Source organism: Rattus norvegicus, chromosome 5, assembly GCF_036323735.1.
Source record: "Rattus norvegicus strain BN/NHsdMcwi chromosome 5, GRCr8, whole genome shotgun sequence".
Classification (NCBI taxonomy): Eukaryota; Metazoa; Chordata; class Mammalia; order Rodentia; family Muridae; genus Rattus; species Rattus norvegicus.
This window is the reverse complement of record NC_086023.1, coordinates 26515682-26539366: the sequence shown is the minus strand read 5'-3', so window position 1 is coordinate 26539366 and position 23685 is coordinate 26515682. Positions and strand designations below refer to the sequence as shown.

The following is a 23685-nucleotide window of genomic DNA, read 5'->3' as shown; positions in this document are numbered from 1 at the left end:
GGGGCCATATAGGTGCTGGAAACTGAATCCAGGTCCTTTGCAGAGCAGTAAATGCTCTTAACTGGTGAGTCATCTCTCCCAACCTCGATGATCACTTTTTAAAAACTAGACTTAATTTCCTTTATGAATTATCTCCTCATTGCTCTCATTTTTCTATCACACTTTTGTTCTTTGCCCTTTTAATATTTAAGAGCAGTTCTCATGACTCCGAAGCTAATGAATACTAAAATGTAGCCGGCATTTCAAATAGTTTCCTATCACAACTTCAAACAAGTAATGTTATCTGCAGCACGGCAAGAGCAGGAGCCCTGCTGGGCTGGCTCTACTAATACCAAATCACATCTAAACTGTGGTCTGTGTGTCTGTCCCGTGTGGTACCGTTTACTCCATTACCTGTTTTAATTTTTAAAGGCTCGTGTGTGAGATGCCGGGGAGCGCTTGTAACCCACAGTCCGTGTGTGAGAGGAGACAGCTTTGGGGGAGGGTGTTCTTCCCTTCCCCTTGTCGAGGCAGCACCAGTGAGCTATCCATGCTAGACGGTCCGTACACTCCCCGGCAATTCTCGGGGACTGAACACAAGTGGTTCCATCTACCGTCTTGTGGACCCTGCTCTTGTGTCTACGGGTTGTTTTAGAATATCCTTAACGACAAACTGAGAACTCCAGGTGAGTGTGTTTACCCGGCTGTAATTCTAGCCAGGCAGGAGGCAGAGTACGAATTCACAGCCAGCCTGAGATATAGTGTAGTGTCTCAAGCAGAACAATGGAAACACTACAGATTCAGTCCAGTTCCGTGCACCACTTGGCTGTCTAAACAGCCAATCTACTGTCTGCTCCTCCTTCATCCGTTCGTCTTTTTTTATTTTTTTTTTATTTATTAACTTGAGTATTTCTTATATACATTTCGAGTGTTATTCCCTTTCCTGGTATCCGGGCAAACATCCCCCTCCCCCAACAAATGAAACTCATCCGTTCGTCTTAAAGTTAGAAGACAAATGGCAACAAGTCTTCATTGAACACTGCCATGTTAGACAGCTACATTTTGATCACTGGAGTTGGATTTGTTTCTATGACTGATTGTTATTCAAATATGACCACATATGCTACAAAAATTGATCCAAGATCAATAAAGCCAGCGTTACAGTCTGATTCAACAGGGTGCCGACACTATATTATCTGCAACAGGACAATAAACGAGCGCTTTCTGTTGAGCCACAGAGTGCTCCTTGGCTCCGAGTTCTGTAGGGAAAATGGCAGCGGATGTTGGCCGGCAGCCCACTGGTGCGCCTGCTGCCATGGCTGAGCCACTCTTAGGCTGTCTCTGGTGGGATTAGATTGCATGCCACACTGGTTCTTGTTCTTAGCCATCACTTCTCTTGTGTCTGATTCAGGAAAGTATTAGGGTTAGAGGAGAAGGGATGCAGAAAAGTATTTCAAGTTGTGATAGTTACCAAAGTTGTTACATATTTGAGGTCCCACTGTCTCCTGGACTACAGCAGAACCCAGGCTGTCTGGACGTTTGCTATACAACAGTAATGGGAAAACAGCACCGTCCATGGGCTGCCCACTTTGAAGGGGAAAGCGCTCAGAAAAAAAAAAAAAATGCTCAGAAAACTACATGTCCTTGCTCCCTTCTCTGTGCCACAAGCAGCCTTATGACAGCATTTGACGATTCCCTGCTACAGCACTGACTGAGCTGTGACAGCAGGCAGCGGGAGTGCAGGGTCTAAGTCAGCTCACATCCTCCTGGCACACACATCTTTTCTGCAAGGTGAACAGCAAGGAGGAGTCCACTGGTGAGTCCTTCCACACTTTCGCAAGGGAGCTCGGTAAGCACTCCGACACTTAGGACAGCACGCCGGAACACACGTAAAAGGGTTAATGTACTTACAAACGATATTTAAAATGTGCTCACCATGAAGAGGACACTTTTATACATAGGATTTTATTTTGCACTGCTGGAACAATTTCATTCTAGACCAAGGGAGAAAAAGAAAGGATAAAACCACCACAGTGAGTAAACAACTAAAACTTTTCTACTTTGAACAGGATTTTCCATCTGGTAGATTTATTTTCGTATCCCCCTCAAACAGACAGTAAGCTTACCATATTTTAAAGATTATAGATAGGTTGCCACTGAAAGAAAAAATTTTACACAGTCACTGTACATCAAGGTTGACAAACTGCCCTGCATGAAAATATACTTAGAAACTGTGTGAATAAAAGGGAACATTATTGTATCTAAGGGAAGGTTAAGTGGCATGGCGTGCCCTCTCCGTGGTCCTCGCTCTAGGGAGTTGCGTAGTGTTGGAGTTTGTGTCTGCCCTTCCCACTCATTACACCGTGTTTTACCCAACAGCACTCATTAAGGCAAACAAATCCTTTTATGAAGTGGTCTCAAGAAACTGTGGACAAAGAGCAAACTTTTGGCATTAACACAGGTTAACACACACAGCCTTAGTAGTACACAGGAAGCGCAGTTTCTTGGACTAGTGACAAGAAAAGATGAACATGCTCGTTAACGATGTCAAAAAGTTTAAAAGTCAGTGTCCAAGCAATTCCTAACAATGCTTCTGTAGCTTTAAGCTCCGAACAGTGGTAGAATTTATGCAAATGCATTAGAGTTCAAGCTTGGCAAATCACACCCAAGCAGGTTATTAAACTATATATACAGAAAGCAAATGATAAATACAGAATTCAAAGAGTTCTGCTTTTCCTTACATCCTTGAAAGTTGACAAACCTTTTGAGGACAGTCCTATAATATTAAACATTAGGTAACCACGGGTGTCGGGAGACCTAACTACACAAACTGATTTAAAATACTCACCATGACTTTGTAGTGTTTTAATACAATTCAGCTCGTAGTTAAGGGCACAAGACAACATTTAACAAAAATAATCACATCAATTGACCTAGAAATCAAATGCAAATAGATATGAATACAATCTCCAAAATCTGTCTTTTTAAGTGAACATTAACCATTTATTCAAAGTTATACAAGAATCTGAAGGATTAAAGTCTCCTGTGACACAAAGCCATTTCAATAGTTTCATGTCTCAGCTGAGCATGAGGAGAGAGGGTGACAGAGTGCGTGGCTCCACTGGGCAGCTAGCCGGCAACAGCAGACTCAGCAGCAGCCTCCCCCTGCCTGCTGCCCTCCTTGGTTGCCTCCGTGAGATGCATTGGTAGCAGCATGCTGAGGGCCAATTTTGATGCCGTTTGCCTGAAGGAGAAGACAGGACGGTAAACAGAAGTGGGCCTGAGCAGGCAGCAGACCAACTAGATTACTCTTTTTTACATTCATGTAATTCTTAGTGACTTAATTGTGCCAACCAACAGTAAAACATATTTTGAGTAGACTTTTGAAACGAGGTGGTTTCTTCTTTAAAAACAACACAGAGGGAATGTTTTGGAAAGAGTTTGCTAGGGAACTGGTCAGCAGAAATCAGATAATGCTGCTTGTCAGGGCTCCATAGTGAGGAGATTACTTGTAACAATTAGTACATGGAGCGATTATTAAAGAATAAAACTACCCAAAGCCTTCACTGCTCTAGCGGATGTAAAATCTTTCTTTTAGACAGCACTTCTGTTCCATGTTGAATCAGCTGTGCAGGCTGAGGGACATAAGTGTTCTGTGTCATCAATAATTTCTGTGATCCCCAAAGACGTGGCAGGTTGCCAAGAACCCACACACAGAGTGGTTCTTTCATTCGTCAAATTCACACTTGTGTCTTAACCCTCACTCCCTCAAGTGGATTTTACCTAAAAATACAACACTTTGAGAAAAGTAATACAGTAGCTCCAGAAATTAAGCTCTTAAGGAAACTTTGCGTCACAGTAAATCTCAGATTTATGGTGCTTGGCAGTTACTCTGTAGCAGTAGGAGCCTTGGGGCTTCTGGCAATAGCACACTATTGACAGTGGCTGATGTGGTTTCTTCTCGCTCTTTTGACTCCTCTTTAATAAAAAGCATGCCCTATGGCTCATTGGTTCTGCCCCCTCTGGGCTGGTAGCAACTTCTTGAGGAATCAAGGAGTCAGGCCTGGCATCAGGCCAAATAAACAGCACGGCCTGCTGGCTTCTGACAGCCATCAGAGCTGCAGAAGGCACGGCAAGGCAGTTAGCTACCGCACGAAACCAGCCAGAAACAGCACACGTGCCCTTTAACCAGAGGGCCAATTACTGTTCAATTTATAGGGTATTAGTCTCCGAATGGTGTCACCTTTAAATTAACTCAAGAAGTGTTGCCATGAAAGTCTAAAGGTAAGATTTAAAGCCACGCTATTCCAAATTTTAAAAATCGAGTGCTTTTTGGAAAGCGAAGGCAAACTGCTGACAGCCTCATGTTGGTACTAGCCAAGAGCATCTCTTAGATGTCTTTAATACAAAGTAACAGAAATGCTTATGTGAAAGTAAATAACATATTCTATTTACTTAAATATTTTGAAATAAGGATAAACACAGAGAGGGGAATTTAGGTCAAAATGACAACTAGCGGACATTTACTATCATCTAAAATGTCACACTTGGTCCTAATCGTGTAGACCAAGTTGGGCTCAAAATAACATTAGAGAAAGCTAGGCCAGCTGTTAGCTATATGTATTTATTTGGCCTTCTGAAAGCTGTGCTTTGCTCTAATGAGACATTTGTGAGTTGGGAATCGCCTTCTCTCTTATATATTTGGTTGTGAGCCTAGCCTTTAACGGCTGAGCCATCTCTCCAGCCCCCCCCCCTTTTTTTCTTTTTTTTCAGAGTGGGGGACCGAACCCAGGGCCTTTCGCTTGCTAGGCAAGCGCTCTACCACTGAGCTAAATCCCCAACCCTGGGAATTGCCTTCTCTCATAACAGAAGAGCGTGCACTGCAGAAGTCCATGGGCCATACATTTACACGCTAGGATATTAACCCCAAAGAATGAGTCCATGTGAAGAAATGCAGGTCTTCTTTGCAACTGAGGGAATTTATATTATTCTCATTGTTAGAGTGAATGCACAGGCCATTCATCCTAACCCCATTTCATAGTGATCCTCTACTGGAATCTGAGCAAACACCAAGCGACATAAGCACCTGCCATGGTGCCATGGACCAGGCTTTCAGACAGATGACTGTTAACTAATGTGGCAATGGATGATCAATTGAACCATGTTAGAAATAAATAACAAAATCATGACTCCAAATCCTAAGTAGATATCAATTCAAAATTAGTGCTTAGTGAACAATATTTGCATATACATACCTCATTATTAATGTCAAAGACCCCTTCTTGGATTTTTTCATAAATTTCTTTTGCTGTGTTAATAAATGCCTGAAATATAAAGTAGAAAAACTGGTTTGTATTATTCGAAATCACAACAGTAAAGGAATATCATATACAAGGTCTATGAGACTGGAGAGATGGCTCAACGGCTAAAAGAACTTACTGCTCTTCCAAAGGACTTGAGTTTGATTCCCACCACTTACACTGGTGGTTCACAACGACCTCAGCTAACCCTAAACCCCAGCTCTAGGGAATGTGATGCCTTCCTCTGGCCTCTGTGGGCACTACTGTCCCACCACGACGCTGATGAAGAGCTCTTGAGGGTTAGATAAGCTGACTCAGACTTAGGGTAAAAGTACTTGCCATAAAACCATGATCTTGGGGGTTGGGGATTTAGCTCAGTGGTAGAGCGCTTGCCTAGCAAGCGCAAGGCCCTGGGTTCGGTCCCCAGCTCCGAAAAAAAAAAAAAAAAAAGAAAAAAAAAACAAAAAAAAAAAACCCTTGATGATCTGAATTTGATCCCCCAAAAAAGAAGACCCCAGAAAGTACCCTCCATATATGTGCCACACGCTAATATAAAAAAATGTTCTTGACAATATCGGAACACTTGGTATATTGGAACACTTTTTGTATATCCTTATTAATGACAAAACCTTGATCATCTCAATAGATGCAGAAAAAGCATTTGATTAAATTCAACAGCCTTTCACCATGAAAACATCCAATGAAGTAGGAATACAATGGAATGCTCTTGAGTAATAAACTATCGAAAGCAGTGGTTCTCAACCTCCCCAATGCTGTAACGACCCTTAGTACAGCTCCTCAGGTTGTGACATTCCACTGCTACTTCAGAACTGCAATTTTGCTACTGTTATGAATCGTAATGTAAATCTCTTATATGCAGCTCTGATATGGGACTCACATAGGGGTTGAGACCCCAAGTAGAGAACTGCTGATCTAGGACAAGGCACACCTGATGACATCTTCATTGCTGGAGACCAAACACTGTCCCTCTAACCCGAGGAAGCAAGTGTGCACACCAAACTCCATTTGAATCATAAATACTGTTTACTCATAATGGCCAAAATACAAAACAACACGAAGGTTTACCCACTAGTGAGTGAAACTCTACGAGCTGCTGATGTAACAATCAGATATGTAAAGGACTGACTGGCAACTAGGATTTCTTTGTGTGGTCTTAAAATATTCTTGAATTATCAGACTGTGGTGATAGCTTTGCAATTCTGTAAGTAATTAAAAGTTAACTAAATGCACATTGGAAAGTGTGGACTTTGTGGAAAGTGAATGTTAACCCCAAAGCAATCATTGCCAAGGAGGGGAAGATGTTTTATAAGTGTGTGCAGGAGAACCCACATCAACTAGGTCCTTCACACACGCCGACATGTTTGCACCAGCTAATTTTAGAGGACAATGTTCCACATGAAACTGCTTTTGCCATATGTAGTCTAAAAGACAGAGTCAGAGTCAGGCCAGGAGATGGCTCAGGAGGTCAAAGTGTTTAATCATAAAATTCTAAAGACTCAAATTCAATCCTAGGAACACATTCCAAAAACCAGATATAGTGGCCCACATGCCAGCATTCCTACAGTAAGGCAGAAGGGAAAGGTACCAACTGGGATCTGTGTGCAGCACAGTGGCACAAAGTGGGACACACATATACATATTGCATGTGCGCTCTCTGTCTTACAATAAATCTTTATCAATGAGAATCAGGGTTTGGACAATAAAGGGACGGACACGGTTCATGTTGAAGAGTTTTGCCGTTTGCTTCACGGTGCACTACTGTACTGCAGAAAATTGGGATGAGTGCGAGAAACCACTCACCAAATTAAGCCTGTAAATTATTCACAAGTACCCCCTATGTTTATGTAGCCTTTTATGTGAATCTCATCAGTGCTACAGAGGGTGCACAAACTGACTGGGTCTAAACTATCAGATTTTGTTAACCAGTATGATGAGGAAAGGCATCTTCAAGTAATCTCTTAGGAAAATTCACAGGAGGTCTTCTGAACCACCGCCAGCACAGATCTAATGGAAATTAAAAAGTAAAGGATCACGGAGAGGTAGAAATCCTAGCACTCCTCTCTCAGACACTGGAAACATTTGACTGCTGACGTTCCTATCATAGCTTTTGCTTCCAATTAACAGGACTGTTACGTTTTCACCTTTAAAGGCCTTACAGCTCCCCAGAGTAATCAATCTACAGCAGCTCAATTACTGTACCAAGCACAGCCCAGTCAGCAAAGGAGACCTGAACGACTGAGCAGGAACACAGAGGTATGAATATGCATACAATCTAAGTGGCCGATCGAATCATCACAGAGGGTCATGAGAATCTGCTGCAAAATAATGAGAAGAATTAACCACTGATGACTCGTAAGGCACTTAGCATGCAAGCATGGTTTTCATGTGTGTCGGCATTAAAGTAAAGGGGAAATGAGTTTTCACCTAAGAACTGATTCAGTCTTCAAAACTGTGGTTATCCTATAGATAAGTAAAAGTTTAACTATTACTAATAACAAGTCGATTACAATAATGGCCTCTGAAACTTGGCTAACTGAATTAAAGACACAGACTTTGTGAGGCTGCAACTCTTCCTGTAGGAGCACCACGTGTGTGCTGACACAAGGCTGGAGTGACTGCGAGGTCCCATATGTAGGCACCATGTGTGACAGTGCTAACATTGCTAGACTTCACAGTAACAAATAGCTCTGACCCTAACCTAGCAACCCTAACACTTACACAAACTGTTGTTCTGCTAACTCGAGAAATCATTTAAAACCTGGCGTAAGAAAGCTATGCTATGTAAAAATTCCATTACTAATTTTATTCCCTAAACAGTATTTACTAATTTATTACACACTTTTAAAAGCATAGTTGTACCACATTCGAGAGGTATTTTATATCTGGAAGGTATGAAATTAATTTTCTTTGAACTGAACTATATAAACGGTTATAAATTTTTCATTGTAATTTGGTCTCTCAATGGAGTAGTTGTTGAATGATGCCACCTCTAACTGTAATTCTCTGATAAAACACTAAAGACATTGAATTTTTTCTCTTTCTGAGTACAATATAGAAAACACTACATAAATGCACTATTTAGATACTTCAAAATTAACATTTACTAGATATTATTAGTCAACTAATGACCGTTTTAATGATTCTTTAGAATGTGAAATCCAGCATGCCTAATGTAGACATCAGTATACCTATTTTAAACTGTAGAACTATTGGCTAGAATGGAAGATTTTCCAAATATAGTGAATATATAATCAACATTATTAAGGGTCAATGGTGGTCAAACTTCCAAGTTAGTACTGGGATCACACACGAATTCTCTCTTCTCAACATTTAAAAATTTCAGTCATGAGAAATATTCAAGGATATAATAATAAACTGGTTGGGATTAAAAACAATAATTTTAATGTGCATGGCTCAATGGTTAAGAGCACTTGGTACCCTTGCAGGGAACCCAGCTTTAATTCCCAGCACATACATGGAAGCTCAGAACTATCTATAATTCTTGATTTCAGGGGATCCAATCTCCTCTTCTGACCTCCACAGGTATCAGCAGCACACATGGTGAACTTACATACATTAATGTAAAATACTCCTACACATAAAATAAGAATATACAGGTCTTTAAAAAATGCTAACTTGACTCTTCATTTCTTACCAATCTTCACAGATATTTTTCAAGTGCTAGTTCATACTGTCAGTTGACAAGATTTAGGGATAACCCAGGAGGCAGGCCTCTGAGCATGCCAGTTAGGGCTCATCCCGATTGGGTTAGACTCTGGAACTGCCTGTGAGGACTGTGTAGGTTAACTGAGGCGGGGAAGTACCATTTTACGGACTATCGTTCTGAATGAAAAGAGAAAGGGGCATAACACATAGCCCTGGTCCGACTCTCCGAGTACCAGCACTGTTCTTTCAGCCTCCTCGTGAGCACAATGTGCCAGGTGCCTCAAGCCTCTGTCACCTAACATCCTCACTATACTGCATTCTTCAACTGTGAACCCAGAAGGTTCCAGGAGGAACCTTCCTCCTTTAAGTTGCTTTTGTTAGGTATTTATTTCCTAGCAGCATGTAAAGTAGCCAATGGTTTTCTTTTCTTTCTTTCTTTATTTTTTTTGAGACAGGGTCTCACTACACAAGCCCAGCAGGCTTCATTCATTCGCTTGCTTCAGCCCCCCTGGGATTACAAGCATATGCCATAGTATCTGGCTGAAATGTTGGTTTCAGTTTATGTAGATCTCTTTGAGGGAAGATTCTTTTAGGACTTTACTAAGAGGAAGGGAGCAAGCAACAAGGCAAAATTGATATTACCATTGGGCAAAACCTTCCTGAGAAACTGATGTCAAGCTGGTTCACCGTAAGTGCTGTAAATCAATGCCCAGGCAGACATGTCTATGAAGCAGAGATAGTTCCTCACAGCCACAGTGGGAATGCAGCTCCTGCGCACTGCTGTCTGAGCACTGTGATCCTGCATCCATCGACACTTGAGCACCAGCCTCCCTTTACCGTCTGTGCTTTGGTAGTTCCTATAGCCGGTCCTTTACATTCATTTTCTTCATAACTCATGAATTTTCTTGCCCTCTACTTCAGGCACTAGGTGCATGGCAACATTTCAAGGCCTGTACAGCCAGCCTAAGTTAAGAGCCCAGCGGATGCAGGGTTGTGGGTGCAGTGACTAGGAGAGAGCATGCCTAGCGTGTACACGGCCCTCGGTTTGACCCTCAGCACCATATAAAGCACATATGCCTGTAGTTCCAGCACATGGGTGGTAGAGGCAGGGGGATCAGGAGTTGAAGGCCATCTTTGGCCTCGTAGTGGGTTTGAGGGCACCCTGGACTACATGAGACCTACAGACAAAACCAACTAACTAACCAACTGCCGCTACAAATGGGGTGTGATTCAAGAGCACGCTCATTGCATCCTATTGCGTGGGGATCACTGACAAGGGGATCTAGTAAGTGCTGAGTACAGGCGTAACAAGAAGGCATAGTTTCCACTGTTGCTGAACTAACACCAGTTGGTTGGGAGAATCTAAGCACAAGAGCTCACATTTTAGGCCAGGACAGAGAACAAGGCTTTCTGCATTAGCTGACAGGAGATGAGTGCTGGGCGGCACTGGGTCCTAACATACAATACACATGGCGCTCTGCGTGTGCACTGGAGAGACGAGGGGCAGGGATGCCGCAGCTCACTTTTTATTATGGCTTTATAGCTTTGATGTGCAAACACTGACAGCTTCAGCAGACTGCTCTGATTTCCTTATGTAACATACTGCCACCTGGTGGCAAGACAGATATGACATCAAGTATCTTGAACAATTTCACTTAAATGTATTAACAAATGCTGGAGAACAAGGTGTTATGCAAGACAAACGGCTTTGTAGTGTTCTCTTTGAGCTGGAAAACATGACATAGGCAGAAGTCTTTAATTTTCTTCTCAAATGCTGAAAGCAACTACAGGTTGCAATAATGTACGAAGTGCTCACTATTGGTACATCACTACACTAAGTATTTATATAGCTTACCCTGTTTCCTCAAAGACATTCAAATTATATTTAGAAAATCAAAAATTTGTTTCTTTCAAGAAAGCTTATAGGTATGGGATGATGTTATGCCTCTGAAACTTGCACACCAGTTACAGGGGAATGAGGTTCTTCTGGTTCAAACTCCGCTCCATGCCTTACTAGTGTGTGGCCTGAGACGCAGTGCTCTCCACAGGAGAAAGGGCGCAGGCAGGTGCGTAAGTCAGCAAACCCTGCAGACACTGCAGAGTAATGATCATGGTCAATGCTCATCAGAAAATTAAAATATCCTGATTTAAAAAAACATGAAAAAGAGCATTAGCCCACAAGCTATGCAGAGTGACACTAAAGAGTAATATATACTGAGAAAACAAGTATACATCCATGGAAAGTCCTATGAAAACACTAAGCAACTCTAGTACTAGGGAGATTAATTCAACACCTCCTTCAGACTCTGTAACTTTATTTGGATGCTATACACTTTACTTTAGTGCAAGAGGCCTCAGATCACAGTAGCTTTCATACCCTATCTCAAGGCAGAGTGCTGGTGGGGCTACTCTTTGGGATGAGGTAAAGCGTAACGGAGGCTAGTCAATCTACCTTAGCTTCTTCAGCTTCCTATGTCACAAGGAGAGGCCCTGCTGCTTGTTATCTGTATCAATAGAAGGGCAGCATGAAATCATGTAAATTAAATGGAAGAAAATCAGGTTGTGCATGGAATGAAAGATACCATGTGGAACTCTAAAGCTGCATGAAAGTCTGCGCAGTCGGTGTTTAGATATATGCATGCTTATAAATAAATGTCCATTTCGGGTGAATGTGAGACACATGAATGCTACCTTGGTTAGCAAAGTAGATGCAACTTCCAAGAGTAACAAGTAGGACCATCTGGGCTGGAGAGATGGCTCAGTGGTTAAGAGCCTTGACTGCTCTTCCAGAGGTCCTGAGTTCAATTCCCAGCAACTACATGGTGGCTCACAACCATCTGTAATGGGATCCGATGCCCTCTTCTGGTGTGTCTGAAGACAGCTACAGTGTGTGTGTGTGTGTGTGTGTGTGTGTGTGTGTGTGTATAAAATAAATAATTCTTTGGATATAAAAAGTAGGACCATCTTTGGCGTTTCCAAGACTGGTGGCCAAACCAGAGGTAGTGAAGCTGAGTCAGCCCTCCTTGATCTGCAAGGAGAGTGGTGGTTATGACAGTAAGCTTCCCTCCAGGGATAGATGATGCTCCAATTGTTTGTGAAGCCATCTTCTTGGGCTTCAGCACAGATCCGTGTGTAGAGGACAAAAACACCTCTAGCTTACAGTCACATGCCAGTTCCCTAAAGTACTTTTTCACTCCCTACGGCCATCACCGAGAAGCACAGCCTCTGATAATTTAAGCAAGGGGCCTCGAAGTGGTCCTCTTCCTACTTAGCACCATCTTCTCAAATCATGTGCTCTCCATGGTCATAGAAATCTGTCTGTCCTGTCTTTTGGTAGCTTGGCAAGTTAGCACCATCAGTCTTAGGAGTCCCCCGCTGTATTTTCAGGTACTTGCTTGGCTCTTTGGTGCCTGAGCAGATGAGCCAAAGATATTTAATCTTGACTTGTCAATAGGTTGAAATATTTTAAGTAATTAATATATTTTTTGTCACTTAATTTTTTCTATTATACTGCATTTTAAAAGTATTTGAAATTTAAAACTTTTAAATTAATTTAGATGAATATGTAAATCCATAAAAATTTCATACACACCACATGTATGGGCATGCTTGTATGTAACACAGTGTAGTGTGGGTTAAGTATGTCAATCTCCTTCTCCTTTCTTGTTTGAGCTGGTTTTAAAACCAGCATATGATGTGATAGGCTTCATGAAATGAACTGTGGAAACAAGCCAGGGAGTTCAGACATCTCCTTGACATGTTAATTTAATTGCCTTTGAATATAGATCAGCAGTAGGATCAATTGCCAGATGATACAGGAGTTCTGCCAAGTTTTTTGAAGACCCCCACCCCCAATATTGTTTGTTCTACAATGGCTACAGTGTCCTACATTCTAACCTGCAGTGTGTGAGGACGCCTTTTCTCCACATATTTACTAGTATCTGCTGTAATATGGTTATATCTATGTTATGAAGATCGAAAGAGATTATGGTAAGTTTGAGAGAGCATTCCTTCGCAGAACTCTAAGGACTTTTGTGCCTTAAGAGTTTTTTCTCCTGGTTTCACACACATCCATAATCTTTTAAGCAAATGAATATAGGGAGAAAAAGAACTATCAAATAGTTCTAAGAAGAAAATTGGGTGGCATATGCTTTTAAATCCAGCACTCAGGAGGTAGAAGCAAGTAATTTCTGAATTCCAGGCCAGCCTGGGTTACAGAGTGAGTTCTAGGACAGCTAGGGTTACATAGAAATACCCTGTCTCAGAGGGAAAAAAAAGTGCTCTTAATCATCCAGCCATCACCTGGCCTCCAAAGACCTCTCAAGTTCTATCAGAGAAGCCCATGTTTACTGGTACACTATTTACAGTAGCCAGGGAATGGACTAGCCTTGGTGTCAATCAACAAAAGAATGAATCACACACACACACACACACACACACACACACACACACAAAAATACAGAATTTTATTCAGCTATTAAGAAAAATAAAATTATGACATCTGTAGGATATAGTTTCTAGATTCAGAAAGACAAATTTTGTGGGTATGTATTTAAATATGCATGGATATGTGGATATAGGTCATGAGGTCAGAAAGGAGACCGAGAGTAGAAAAGTGGTCTTAAGTATGGGGAAAGAGGTTAATAGAATACCTGTGGCACAGAAACCATGGAAAACCTAAAGCCAAATGCTGACTGTGTATGAACTGGCTGATAGTGTGGGGAGACACAGTAAGTATCACAGAGGGCACCCCAAAGAAGGCTGATTGTCTCTGAAGGGTATTTCCAATGAGAGGACACTTCTGTGGAGGAGAGGATACACTTCACAGCTGACTAATTCCTACTTTAATACAGAGAATACATTGTGGGTTGCTGGCAACCAAAGGGCTTTGGCTGTCAAATTATGGAATCCGATGCTCTGACTAGTGGGGTCCACTACACAGTTTTAAAGAAATTGGAGAGCAACAATCATTTTTCACTTTTTGGAAGCTCTCAAACAACAGTGGAAGAGTGAAAAATGAAGACAGGATGTCTTATTAGGAAGCAATTAGGGTCAATAAAGCAACAGGAAGGCAATACAGATTAATGGACGAGTGACTGAAGGGCTAAGCAGACACATAGGCTATTTATAGGAGTAGTCAAAACTATGCAAGAGACTGTTTATGGTAGGTGGAAACCCACTTGTTCGCTATGGCAATCATAACTAGGATGAACTTACCAATGGGGAAAGAATGCAGATGAGAAACTCAGTACAAACAAGGACTAGGAAACTCTCATTGGAAACTGGAAGAGAGCACACACTGAGAACTGGAGGGCAGGTTTTTATTCTGAAGACAGCTGAACCCTGATTATATAATTACATGCTCTTGCCAGGAGTGAATAAAGAAAGGGATGAGGATCACGAGAGGGTGGGAACCCTGTGCTTTGGAAGGGTGGGGGTGCTGTCGGCCTTTCCTGTGAGGTAGCCGAGTACAGCCTGCACTGCAGCAGGAGTCTGTGCAATGTGTGCACAGGATCACGGAGAGCACTCATCTGACAGCCCATTGGAAGAAAAGCCTTCTGCCACATGTCAGGTCAGAAAAAACCTGGAGATACTGGGTGGGCTGTGCTAACAGATGAGCAATTTCTCCAAAATACAGGGGTGGGGGTTGCTTAGAAAATTAGAAGTTAAATAAAACAGCAATTTACTCTGTGCCTAGACCAGCCTCAAACACACAGCAAGCCTCCTGCCCTCAGCCTACTGAGTGCTGACATCACAGGCAAAAGCCACCACACCAGCTTTTTCAGGAGATTTCTCTACAGTGGTTTCTCAAACATTAATATATTACTGTAATTTCTGGTTCTTGAAGAGGAAGCACATCTAATTTCTCCTATACTTGTTTGCCCTTGGAATCCCAAGCCAAACAATCACTATAGGCATTCTCAACTGTGTGGCAGTATAACAGAGAATAAGAACCTGCCCCGCCTTGGTCTGAGCCCTGTGAACAATGACTCTTACACATGAAAGCACTTAGGAGAACACTCTGGATCTGCCTGCAGTATTACTGTAAGCATGTACACTACTTGGGACTTATGTTTAAAAAGACTAGTGACATTTACCAAACTCATCAAAGGTGACTTATTAGGGGCAACAGAACAAGAATATTCTGGTCGAAACTGGTTGTCTTAGGTTTCTTCTGTTGTGATAAATGCCATGAACCTGGGAAAGAACAGGAATCATTTTTTCTCACACTTTCAGACATCAAGCAGCCCATCACTGGGAAGGAGTCAGGGCAGGAGAATCTGGAGCATAGGCCACAGAAGAGTGCTGCTTACTGGCTTTCTCCCCACAGATGACTCAGCTTGCTTGTTTCTGCAACTCAAGTCCACAAGCCCAGGGGCAGCATAGTCCCTTGTGGGCCTAAGGCCCACCTGCATCAATCAGTAAACAAGAATATAGACATGAAAATTTGCCTACCCGCAATCTGATAGATTTTCTCAACTGAGGTTCATTTTCTCAGATAACTTTAACTTGTGTCAAATTGACAGAAAACCAACCAGGACACCGGTCCTTAGATTACACTGCCATATAGGGAAATGAATATGGGTGTATTCCTTCAGTGTTCAGAGTCACCACCACAACCTGTATAGAATCTACTTAATAAAAGCAATGTACTCTCACTATAACCTGCTATATAGAAGTTATAATGTATCATTTGGAAATAAATCCAGAAAACTAGTAGCTTGCTAACAAATACATGTTTATAATAGAAAAGGCTTTCCATGTTTGTGTAATTAATGTTTATGTGTACAAATTATGTGTATGTTAATGTTAATATGTGATTTCTCTACTTGCCTTTTCATATCCATAGATATGTCTGAGAAATTCTTACCTTCATTAGTAATAACTAATTTAGGCAATGGGGTTTCACTTGGTTTCATATTCTTTATAAATTAACTTCAAGTATTTGAATTGTTTTGGCACTGTTTTAAATTTAAGATCCTAGTTCAAGAAAGATGGCCTTAATTCTGGCAAGAGCAAAATGGCTCATCAGAGGCTGTTACTAAAGAAAATACGTAAGAGTAGGGAGGTGCTGAGGAATGACGCTGACGGCTCCTGCACCGGAAAGGGTGAGTGCAGGAGGGCGGGGAACACCAGGGTGTCAGAATACTGAGGTTCCTCACTGTAGCATTTGTCAGAAGCAGCACTGAACACAAGGGATGCTGTCTTTACTTCTTCTTTCAGGCAACAGATGAAAGAGAGCATTTTTAATATCAAAATTATAGTACCACACCTCCTGTTCACTAAGAAGAGTTGCTGCTAATTCAGTTCTTGGAGTTTATGTTCTATTATTCTAACTCAGTAGTTGTCAACCAGGACTAATGACTCTATGGACCAGATTCCCTAATCCTGTTTTGTCCCTAAATACATCTTTTATGAATGAAATCATTAAGCTGACTAATAGTAAACAGTAAATGTACAGATTATATAAGCTTATTTCCAGCTAATCCTGAGACAACAGTGGTATGCTGTTTTAAATAGTCTACTCCCTTCGAGGGAGATATAACCCACATCTCTTGGTTCCTACTTTTATTACAAAAAACACATCTTTGTTAAAATATATAAAAGGAAACAACAGGCCTATTCTAAAGACCAACGGCATTCCACTGGGACTTAGCCAATGCAAAATCATGTAGCCTTAATTTTCTAAAAAGAACTCATAATTAGATGGTCCATTAATCAAAAAATAGGCACATTTATGAATCACTTATCTTTTATCACACATATCTTTAATATACACCATACATGTTAAGGGATGATTCATACGTGAGATATTTACTCATCTGGCTGTTTTTACAGCTGGGACTTTGAGCACAGGGTCTCACAAAGCTAGGACAATGTTCTAAGCACGAGACATACCCTGAGCTTGATGGTGTTACTCTTCCTGTAACACATGAGACTGCTTAGATGGCTGCAGTGGGAATCTACCAAACTGAGCCAATGGGTGAATGTGTTTGGCTTTAAACTGCCTTTTACTGAATGATACAAATAACTGTGCTTAAAAAATCTTATACGTATGGGGGTCGGGGACTGGAGAGATGGCTCAGCAGTTAAAAGCACTTGTTTTTATAGAGGACCTGGGTTTGGATCCAAGCACCCACAAGGCACCTCGAACCATCGAACTCCAGCACCAGGGACACATGTGGGAAATATACATATATGCAGGCAAAATATCACACATAAAAATGTAAAACTGACAATAAAAAAAGTCTGCCATGTAGACAATGAATAAACAGTTGGTTGTTTTACCTTCAAATTAGGTCTCTCTTAGCCATACATACTAGTCCTCTTTTTGTTTTTACGAATTAGTCGTCAAACTTCTTTAATTACTTTGGAGACAGTCTCTCTCTGTCTCTTTCTGTCTCTCTGTCTCTTTCTCTCTGTCTCTCTCCCTCCATAGACATATGTGTGTGTGTGTGTGTGTGTGTATACATATATAAAACAGAAGCCTGAATATTAACTCCATTATGTTTGATACATGGTAAACACAACAATTAAGAGACTGAACTACAGAAAAAGGTACTCTTTTTGCAGAAAGGATACATGAAAACTCTTTTTTTTTTTTTTTTTGGTTCTTTTTTTCGGAGCTGGGGACCGAACCCAGGGGCCTTGCGCTTCCTAGGCAAGCGCTCTACCACTGAGCTAAATCCCCAACTCCATGAAAACTCTTAAGTGTCACACTTAATATAATTTTATTAACTTAGTAATGTGAAAAATAAATTTAGTATTCAAGAATCAAAGTATAATTTAATCTTCAGAGTCTACTAATAAAACTTTATAAAGGATTAAATTTAAAGTTGTTAGTACTTTTTAAAAAGATTTATTTCTATTTTATGTGTTTGTGTGTTTTGCCTGGACGTACATACGTGTACCACATGTGTAGCTGCTCACTGAGGCCAGAATATGCCATCAGTTCCCCTATAACTGGATTGATAGAGGACTGTGAACCATCCTGGGTGTAGGAACTGAACCTGAGTCCTCTGGCAGTGCAGCAAGTGCTTTTAACTATTAAGTGACTTCTCCGGTCACAAAGTTATTTACTTATTTTTTTGAACAACCTTTTTATTTTGAAACAACTGTCATTTGGTATGCAATGTATGAAGTCATACAATCACCCAGTATGGCTTTTCTTTAGTTTTCCCAATGGCGACTTCCTAGAAAACTATAGTACACTGTTACAAAGTATCAAAAGTAAAGTAAAACAAAGATCATCACTGCAGCACACTGTGCGGGCTGAACAGGAGCAGTCCCTCAGGCTCACATATTTGAAGGCTTAGTCTCCAGGAGTGGAACTGTTTGGTAGGATTAGAAGGATTAGATGTGGCCTTCTTGGCGGAAGTGTATCACTGGGAGTTTGAGGTTTGGAAAGCCCACACCAGGCCTAGAGTCAGTGGCTCTCTTCCTGTAGCCTGTGGATCAGGCTTCTCAGGCAGTAGAACTCATGCACTCTCCAGCACCATGTCTACCTGCATGCTGCCGTGCTCCACCATGATGAGACAGACTGAGTCTCTGAAACCATAGCAAACTTCCAATCAACTCCTTTCTTCATGAGCTGCCTCGGTCATAGTATCTCTTCACAGCAATAGAACAGTGACTAAGATAGACTTTTAAGTGTTGTCTTTTTATAGTCTTAACACTTCCTCCCATGCGACACCTTCCTGGGCCCTGGCAGTGATTCATCTGTCCTGTGGACTCTGAGTTCATCACCTCAAGGAAAGGGGGCAGGAGGAAGCACACAGTGGACAGAGCGTGGTGTCTGACTAAGCTCAGTTACCTGGAGCTTCATCCACTATTGTCCATATAACAACATTTTATTTTTTAGTAAGGAAGCGTCCTTAGACTCAAAGGGTGCTAGGTTATTTCTAGCTTGAGACTATTATGAATAAAGGTGTTATGATTATCGGTCTACAGAGTGCTGTGCAGACACTTATTTCTCTTAAGTGCCCACAGGTATAATTGCTAGCTTCTGGTAGCTGCGTTTTAGTGTAGATTGCTGAGCTGTTTTCTAGAGAGGCTGTGTTACTCAGTCCTACCATCCATGTGTGAGTGATGACTCCCCACCAGCATGTGCTGCATGCTGGGCTTTTGTCTGGGCTACTTTGATAGGTATGCAGTGTTATTTCCTTGAGGCCTTATTTGTTTGAGACAAGGTCTCGCTGTGGAGCACGGGCAGGCCTGGAACTCACAATATAGACGAGTCTCGAGAAAGGACCTGCCTGCCTCTGCTTCCTGAGTGTGAGGATGAAGGTGAGCACCAGTACCACATGGCTGAGCTTTTGGTTTTAAGGTCTAGATTTTAGTCTTTTATTGGCCTGGCTTACAGAATGTTTTCTCTTGGTGTGTAGAGCTGTCTTTTATTTTTTTTTTTAAATCTACATAAGAATGCTTTACAGAGCACAAGTTCTGAAAGGTCAATTTATTAATTTTCCTTTTAAGAGTTATTCCTTCGGAGGCAAGTATGCCTATGCCCCTAGTGTCCTTTTTTTTAATCTGCTAAGAGATGAAACAGTTGAAGCTTTTATACTTGCTTTCACAGACCACTTGGAGTTGATTTTCTCATCTAACACGTGAGAATCCTGGGGTTTGCCTTCAGTTGCAGTAGCACTCTTTGTTATTAGGTGGTCTCATCGCTGACGTGCCCTGCGCCTTTGTTAAGTCAGCTGCAGCATCCGTGAACAGATTTCTATGCTACTCATTACTGCTCTCTCCAAATGCAGAGCTAGCCTGCAGGAGCTTAGTGGTCATGGCTATGTGAAACCTGAAGCCAAGTACGAGACACACCCTGTTTTTCCTTCCAGGTTGTTTTAGCTACTGCTGTCCTTCTGCATGTCTGTATGTATTTTATATTTTCTACATTTATTAAAAATGGAATTTGTTTTGATAGAAATACTGTTAAACCTTTGTGCTTTATGTCAATCTGTAAGTGTCATTGTTTTAGTCAGTGTCCTATCGAGAGACTAAGACAAGTCTGTCCTTTTTTCTTTTTGAGGCAGGATTTCTCTATGTAGCCATGTAGTACTAGTTGTCCTGGAACTTGCTCTGTAGACCAGGCTGGCCTTGAACTCCTCTGGGCCTAGTGTAGGCTTTTGAAATCTCAAAGCCCATCCCCCAGTGACAAGGCCATACCTACTCCAACAGGACCAGACCTCCTAATACCGCTCCCTATAAACCTATGGGAGCCATTTTCATTCAAACCACCATAGTCACCACTAAGAAGCTGAACACTTCACACAAGGAACACCCTGTTTCTCCATCTCCTTCTGCCTTTTCCTTCTTTCATTAGCTTTAGTAGTTTTCACTGTATGTTTTACATGTACACAAACTATGGCACATTTAAGTTTGTGTGTTTGGTAATTTACATGTATGGTTACATGTGAGTGTGGAAAGCAGAGGTCAACATTGGCTGTCACCCTTAGTTGCTTTCCCATCTCAGTTTTCAAGTCTTTGTTGAGATGAGGTCTCTATGTAGACCTGGTTGTCCTGGCCTTGCTGTGTAGACCAGACTGGCCTGAAACTGAGATCCTCCTGTCTCTACCTCTCAAGTGCTGAGACTAAAGGTGTCTGTCACCATGCCCAGCTCTACCTTAAATTTGAGACAGTATCTCTCAGTGAACCTGGTACTCACTGATACAACTAGACTGGGTGGCTCCTGGGACCTGATAGTTTTTTGCCTTCCCCAACTCCCAACACTGGGGAAAGCATTTGTGATGTGTCTGGCGTTTTCAGTGGGTGTAGTAATTCCAATGCAGGTTCTTTTGTTTGCAAATCAAGCACACTACACACTGAGCCATATCGCTAGCTCACTATACAGATTTTTAGATTTACATCTAAGTGTTTAATTTTTGTGATTATAGATGGTCTGAAATGTATTCATGTTTTCACTGTTAGAATTTAACAGAAATATAATTGAATTTTGTGTTCATCATGGGTCTAACAACCTTGCTGAAGTACGTTTAATGATTGTAGATGTTTACCTTGTAAATTCCTAGAGATTTTCCTACTAATGTAAAAAGTTTTAATTTTTCTGTCCTGAGCTGTACAGCTTTTTCTTTTTTACATTAGTGCTTTAGTGTGCACACTAGCTTATCATCTATCAACATATTCAATAATGCAATTATGACCAAACACATCTTTTCCTTGTTCCTGAACGAAGGGGCAAGGCATTCAGCTTTTCATTAACTTTAGTTGTAGGGTGTGTGTGTGTGTGTGTGTGTGTGTGTGTGTCCGCGCGCGTACACACATACATACTCTTTACCAAGGTGAGGAAGTTCTCTTCAATTTTATTTTCTGAGAATAAAATGAAAAAGAGCATAGGCAAGTAATGCATTTTTCAAATGCTTTCCATGCATCAACTGCAATGACCAGGTTATAGTGATTCAATTTTGGATACCGAGCAAGCACTGGTTACTTTGCAGAAATTCATTTGGTTGTGATGTATATATCTCATATTTATACGAGTATATGTATGCATACTGAAATTTTACTTGCTAGGATTTTGTTACCCAGATTGATTGTGATCCTCCTGCCTCACTCAGCCTCCCAAGTAGCTGGGATCACAGAAATGAACCACCATGCCCAGTGTTACTGCTTTCTTGTAATTTAAATATTTTTAGACTTATGATTTATAGATAGTTTCTTGTGTATCTCTATAACATCTTTCAAGTACAGCACAGGTACTATATTATACGTACATAAGTAACCACCATCTACTAGTGACCTTGTTTTACCAAACTGAGTGACATTTAGAGACTTTCCTTCCCATGACATTCCTGTGTAATCTTTGGTCCCTCTGACTACACAAGGTCACTTCAACCATCAGACACACTTTACAACATACTCAACAGAGCATCACATTCATCTTTATATTCATCATGATTTTCTTTCTTTTTTTTTAATCATTTTATTTCATATAGATATTCTTCTATGGTAGATCTGCAATTGATAAATTTATTTATCTGACAATGCTTTCATTCCTGAAAGACATTTGTTGTAGCTATAGGATTCTAGGTTAATAATTGTTTGCTTTGAACTCTTGAAAAATGTGTCATTTTCTTCTGGTTCCCATGGTTTCTTGTAAAAAATTCTTATGTGTTTTGCCTGTATGTATGTATGTGTACCACATGTGTGCAATCCTCATGGAGGCCAGATAAGGGCGTGGGAACCCCTGGAACTGGAGCTACAGATATTTGTGAGCTGCCACATAAATGTCAGGAACGGAACCTCAGCCCTCTGCAGGGGCAGCAAGTGCTTTTAGCCACACAGCCATTTCCATCCTGCCGGTCTGATGGTTTTTGATGAGAGAGCGGTCACCCGAATTGCTGTGTCCCAAACTCCAACCCAACTGGGCTTTAAGGTTTCTTTTTCTTTCACTTGCAGAAATTTGACCATATGCAGCTTTCTTTGCTATGGATTTATCTGGTATTATTCTGTTTGGACTGGTTTGACTTGTGTCTGTACCTACCTTTCCCCCATCCTTATAATCAGTCATTTTTCATTTGTTTGTTTTAAATATTTCACATAACTACCTTTGATATGATCCCACAAATCTGTTTGGTACTATTCATTCTTCCTCCCAGGCTATTTTTCCCTGCAGTTCAGAAGCTGCTTTAAAATTTACCTTTTGGGATGCTAGGGGTCAAATCCAGGGTTTAATGTATGCAAGGGAAATGCTATACCATAAGCCACACCCCTAGTCTATCACTGTACTTTAAACTGGGTAGTTTCTATTGTTTTAAAACCTAAAAAAACGGGCTGAAGAGCACTGACTGTTCTTTCAGAGGTCCTGAGTTCAAATTCCAGCAACCACATGGTGGCTCACAACTATCTGTAATGAGATCTGATGCCCTCTTCTGGTGTGTGTGAAGAGAGTGGCAGTGTACTTACGTATAAATAAATTAGTCTTAAAAAAAAAAAAGGAAAAAAAAAAAAAAGAAAACCCAAGAAAAGCCTATGTTCCATTATGTAGAGACGCGTTGCCTCCTTCTATGCATGCACATGTGCACACACTGTCTACAAAGGCCAGAGAGGGTAGCACATTTCCCGGAACGGTAGTTAAAAGGTTAGCTGTCTGTCATGTAGGGGCTGGGAATTGAATCCAGGTCTGCTGGAGGAGCAGCCAGTGCTTGTAAGGCCTGAGCTGTCTCCCCTGATCCAGCTTCTATCATACTATCGCACCATTTGCTATTTCTTTTCTCAGTCCTGCCTCTTTTGGATTTACTAATTTCAATTATTATAGTTTTAAGTTCTAAAAATTATTTTTATAATTTCTAGTAGTCATGCTTCAGGTTTATTTATATAAAAAGCACAGGATTACAAGTGTTCGCCAACAAACCCAGTCTATCCTACTTACTCAACGTGGATCTTCCTGGTGTAGGTATGCTGGGAATCTTCCACTTGGTGCTAGGGATTCTGAGGACTAAGTTCTAAGACTCTGGATTGCATTTAGGCCATTTCTCTACTGGTAAGTAACACTGGGAAATATAGTCTGGTAGTGGATATGGTTCATCTTTTTTCTGTAATGTCTGGTATAGTTTTAGATGGTTGTGGTCTGCTAGCTGGGTGCTGGGAACTGAACTCAGGATCTCTCAAAGAGCAGCCAGTGCTTTTAACCATTGAGCCATCTCTCTAGCCCTGTGTAGCCAGACTGGCTTGAATCTTACCAAGAGCTTCTGTCCCTCCC

The 23685-nt window shown here is 41.2% G+C and overlaps 1 protein-coding gene across 1 annotated transcript in view; it reads right to left on the bottom strand.

The window, feature by feature from the left end:
- Positions 1-1925: 1925 nt before the first annotated feature.
- Rab2a (RAB2A, member RAS oncogene family) overlaps positions 1926-23685 on the bottom strand; it is a 64018-nt gene continuing 42258 nt past the window's right edge. Inside the window, exons 7-8 of the mRNA NM_031718.2 lie at positions 5235-5303; positions 1926-3223 (exon numbers count right to left, since the gene is read on the bottom strand). Coding sequence (NP_113906.2) covers positions 3128-3223; positions 5235-5303 — 165 coding nt within the window. The 3' untranslated portion in view covers positions 1926-3127. The remainder of the gene's footprint in view (positions 3224-5234; positions 5304-23685) is intronic.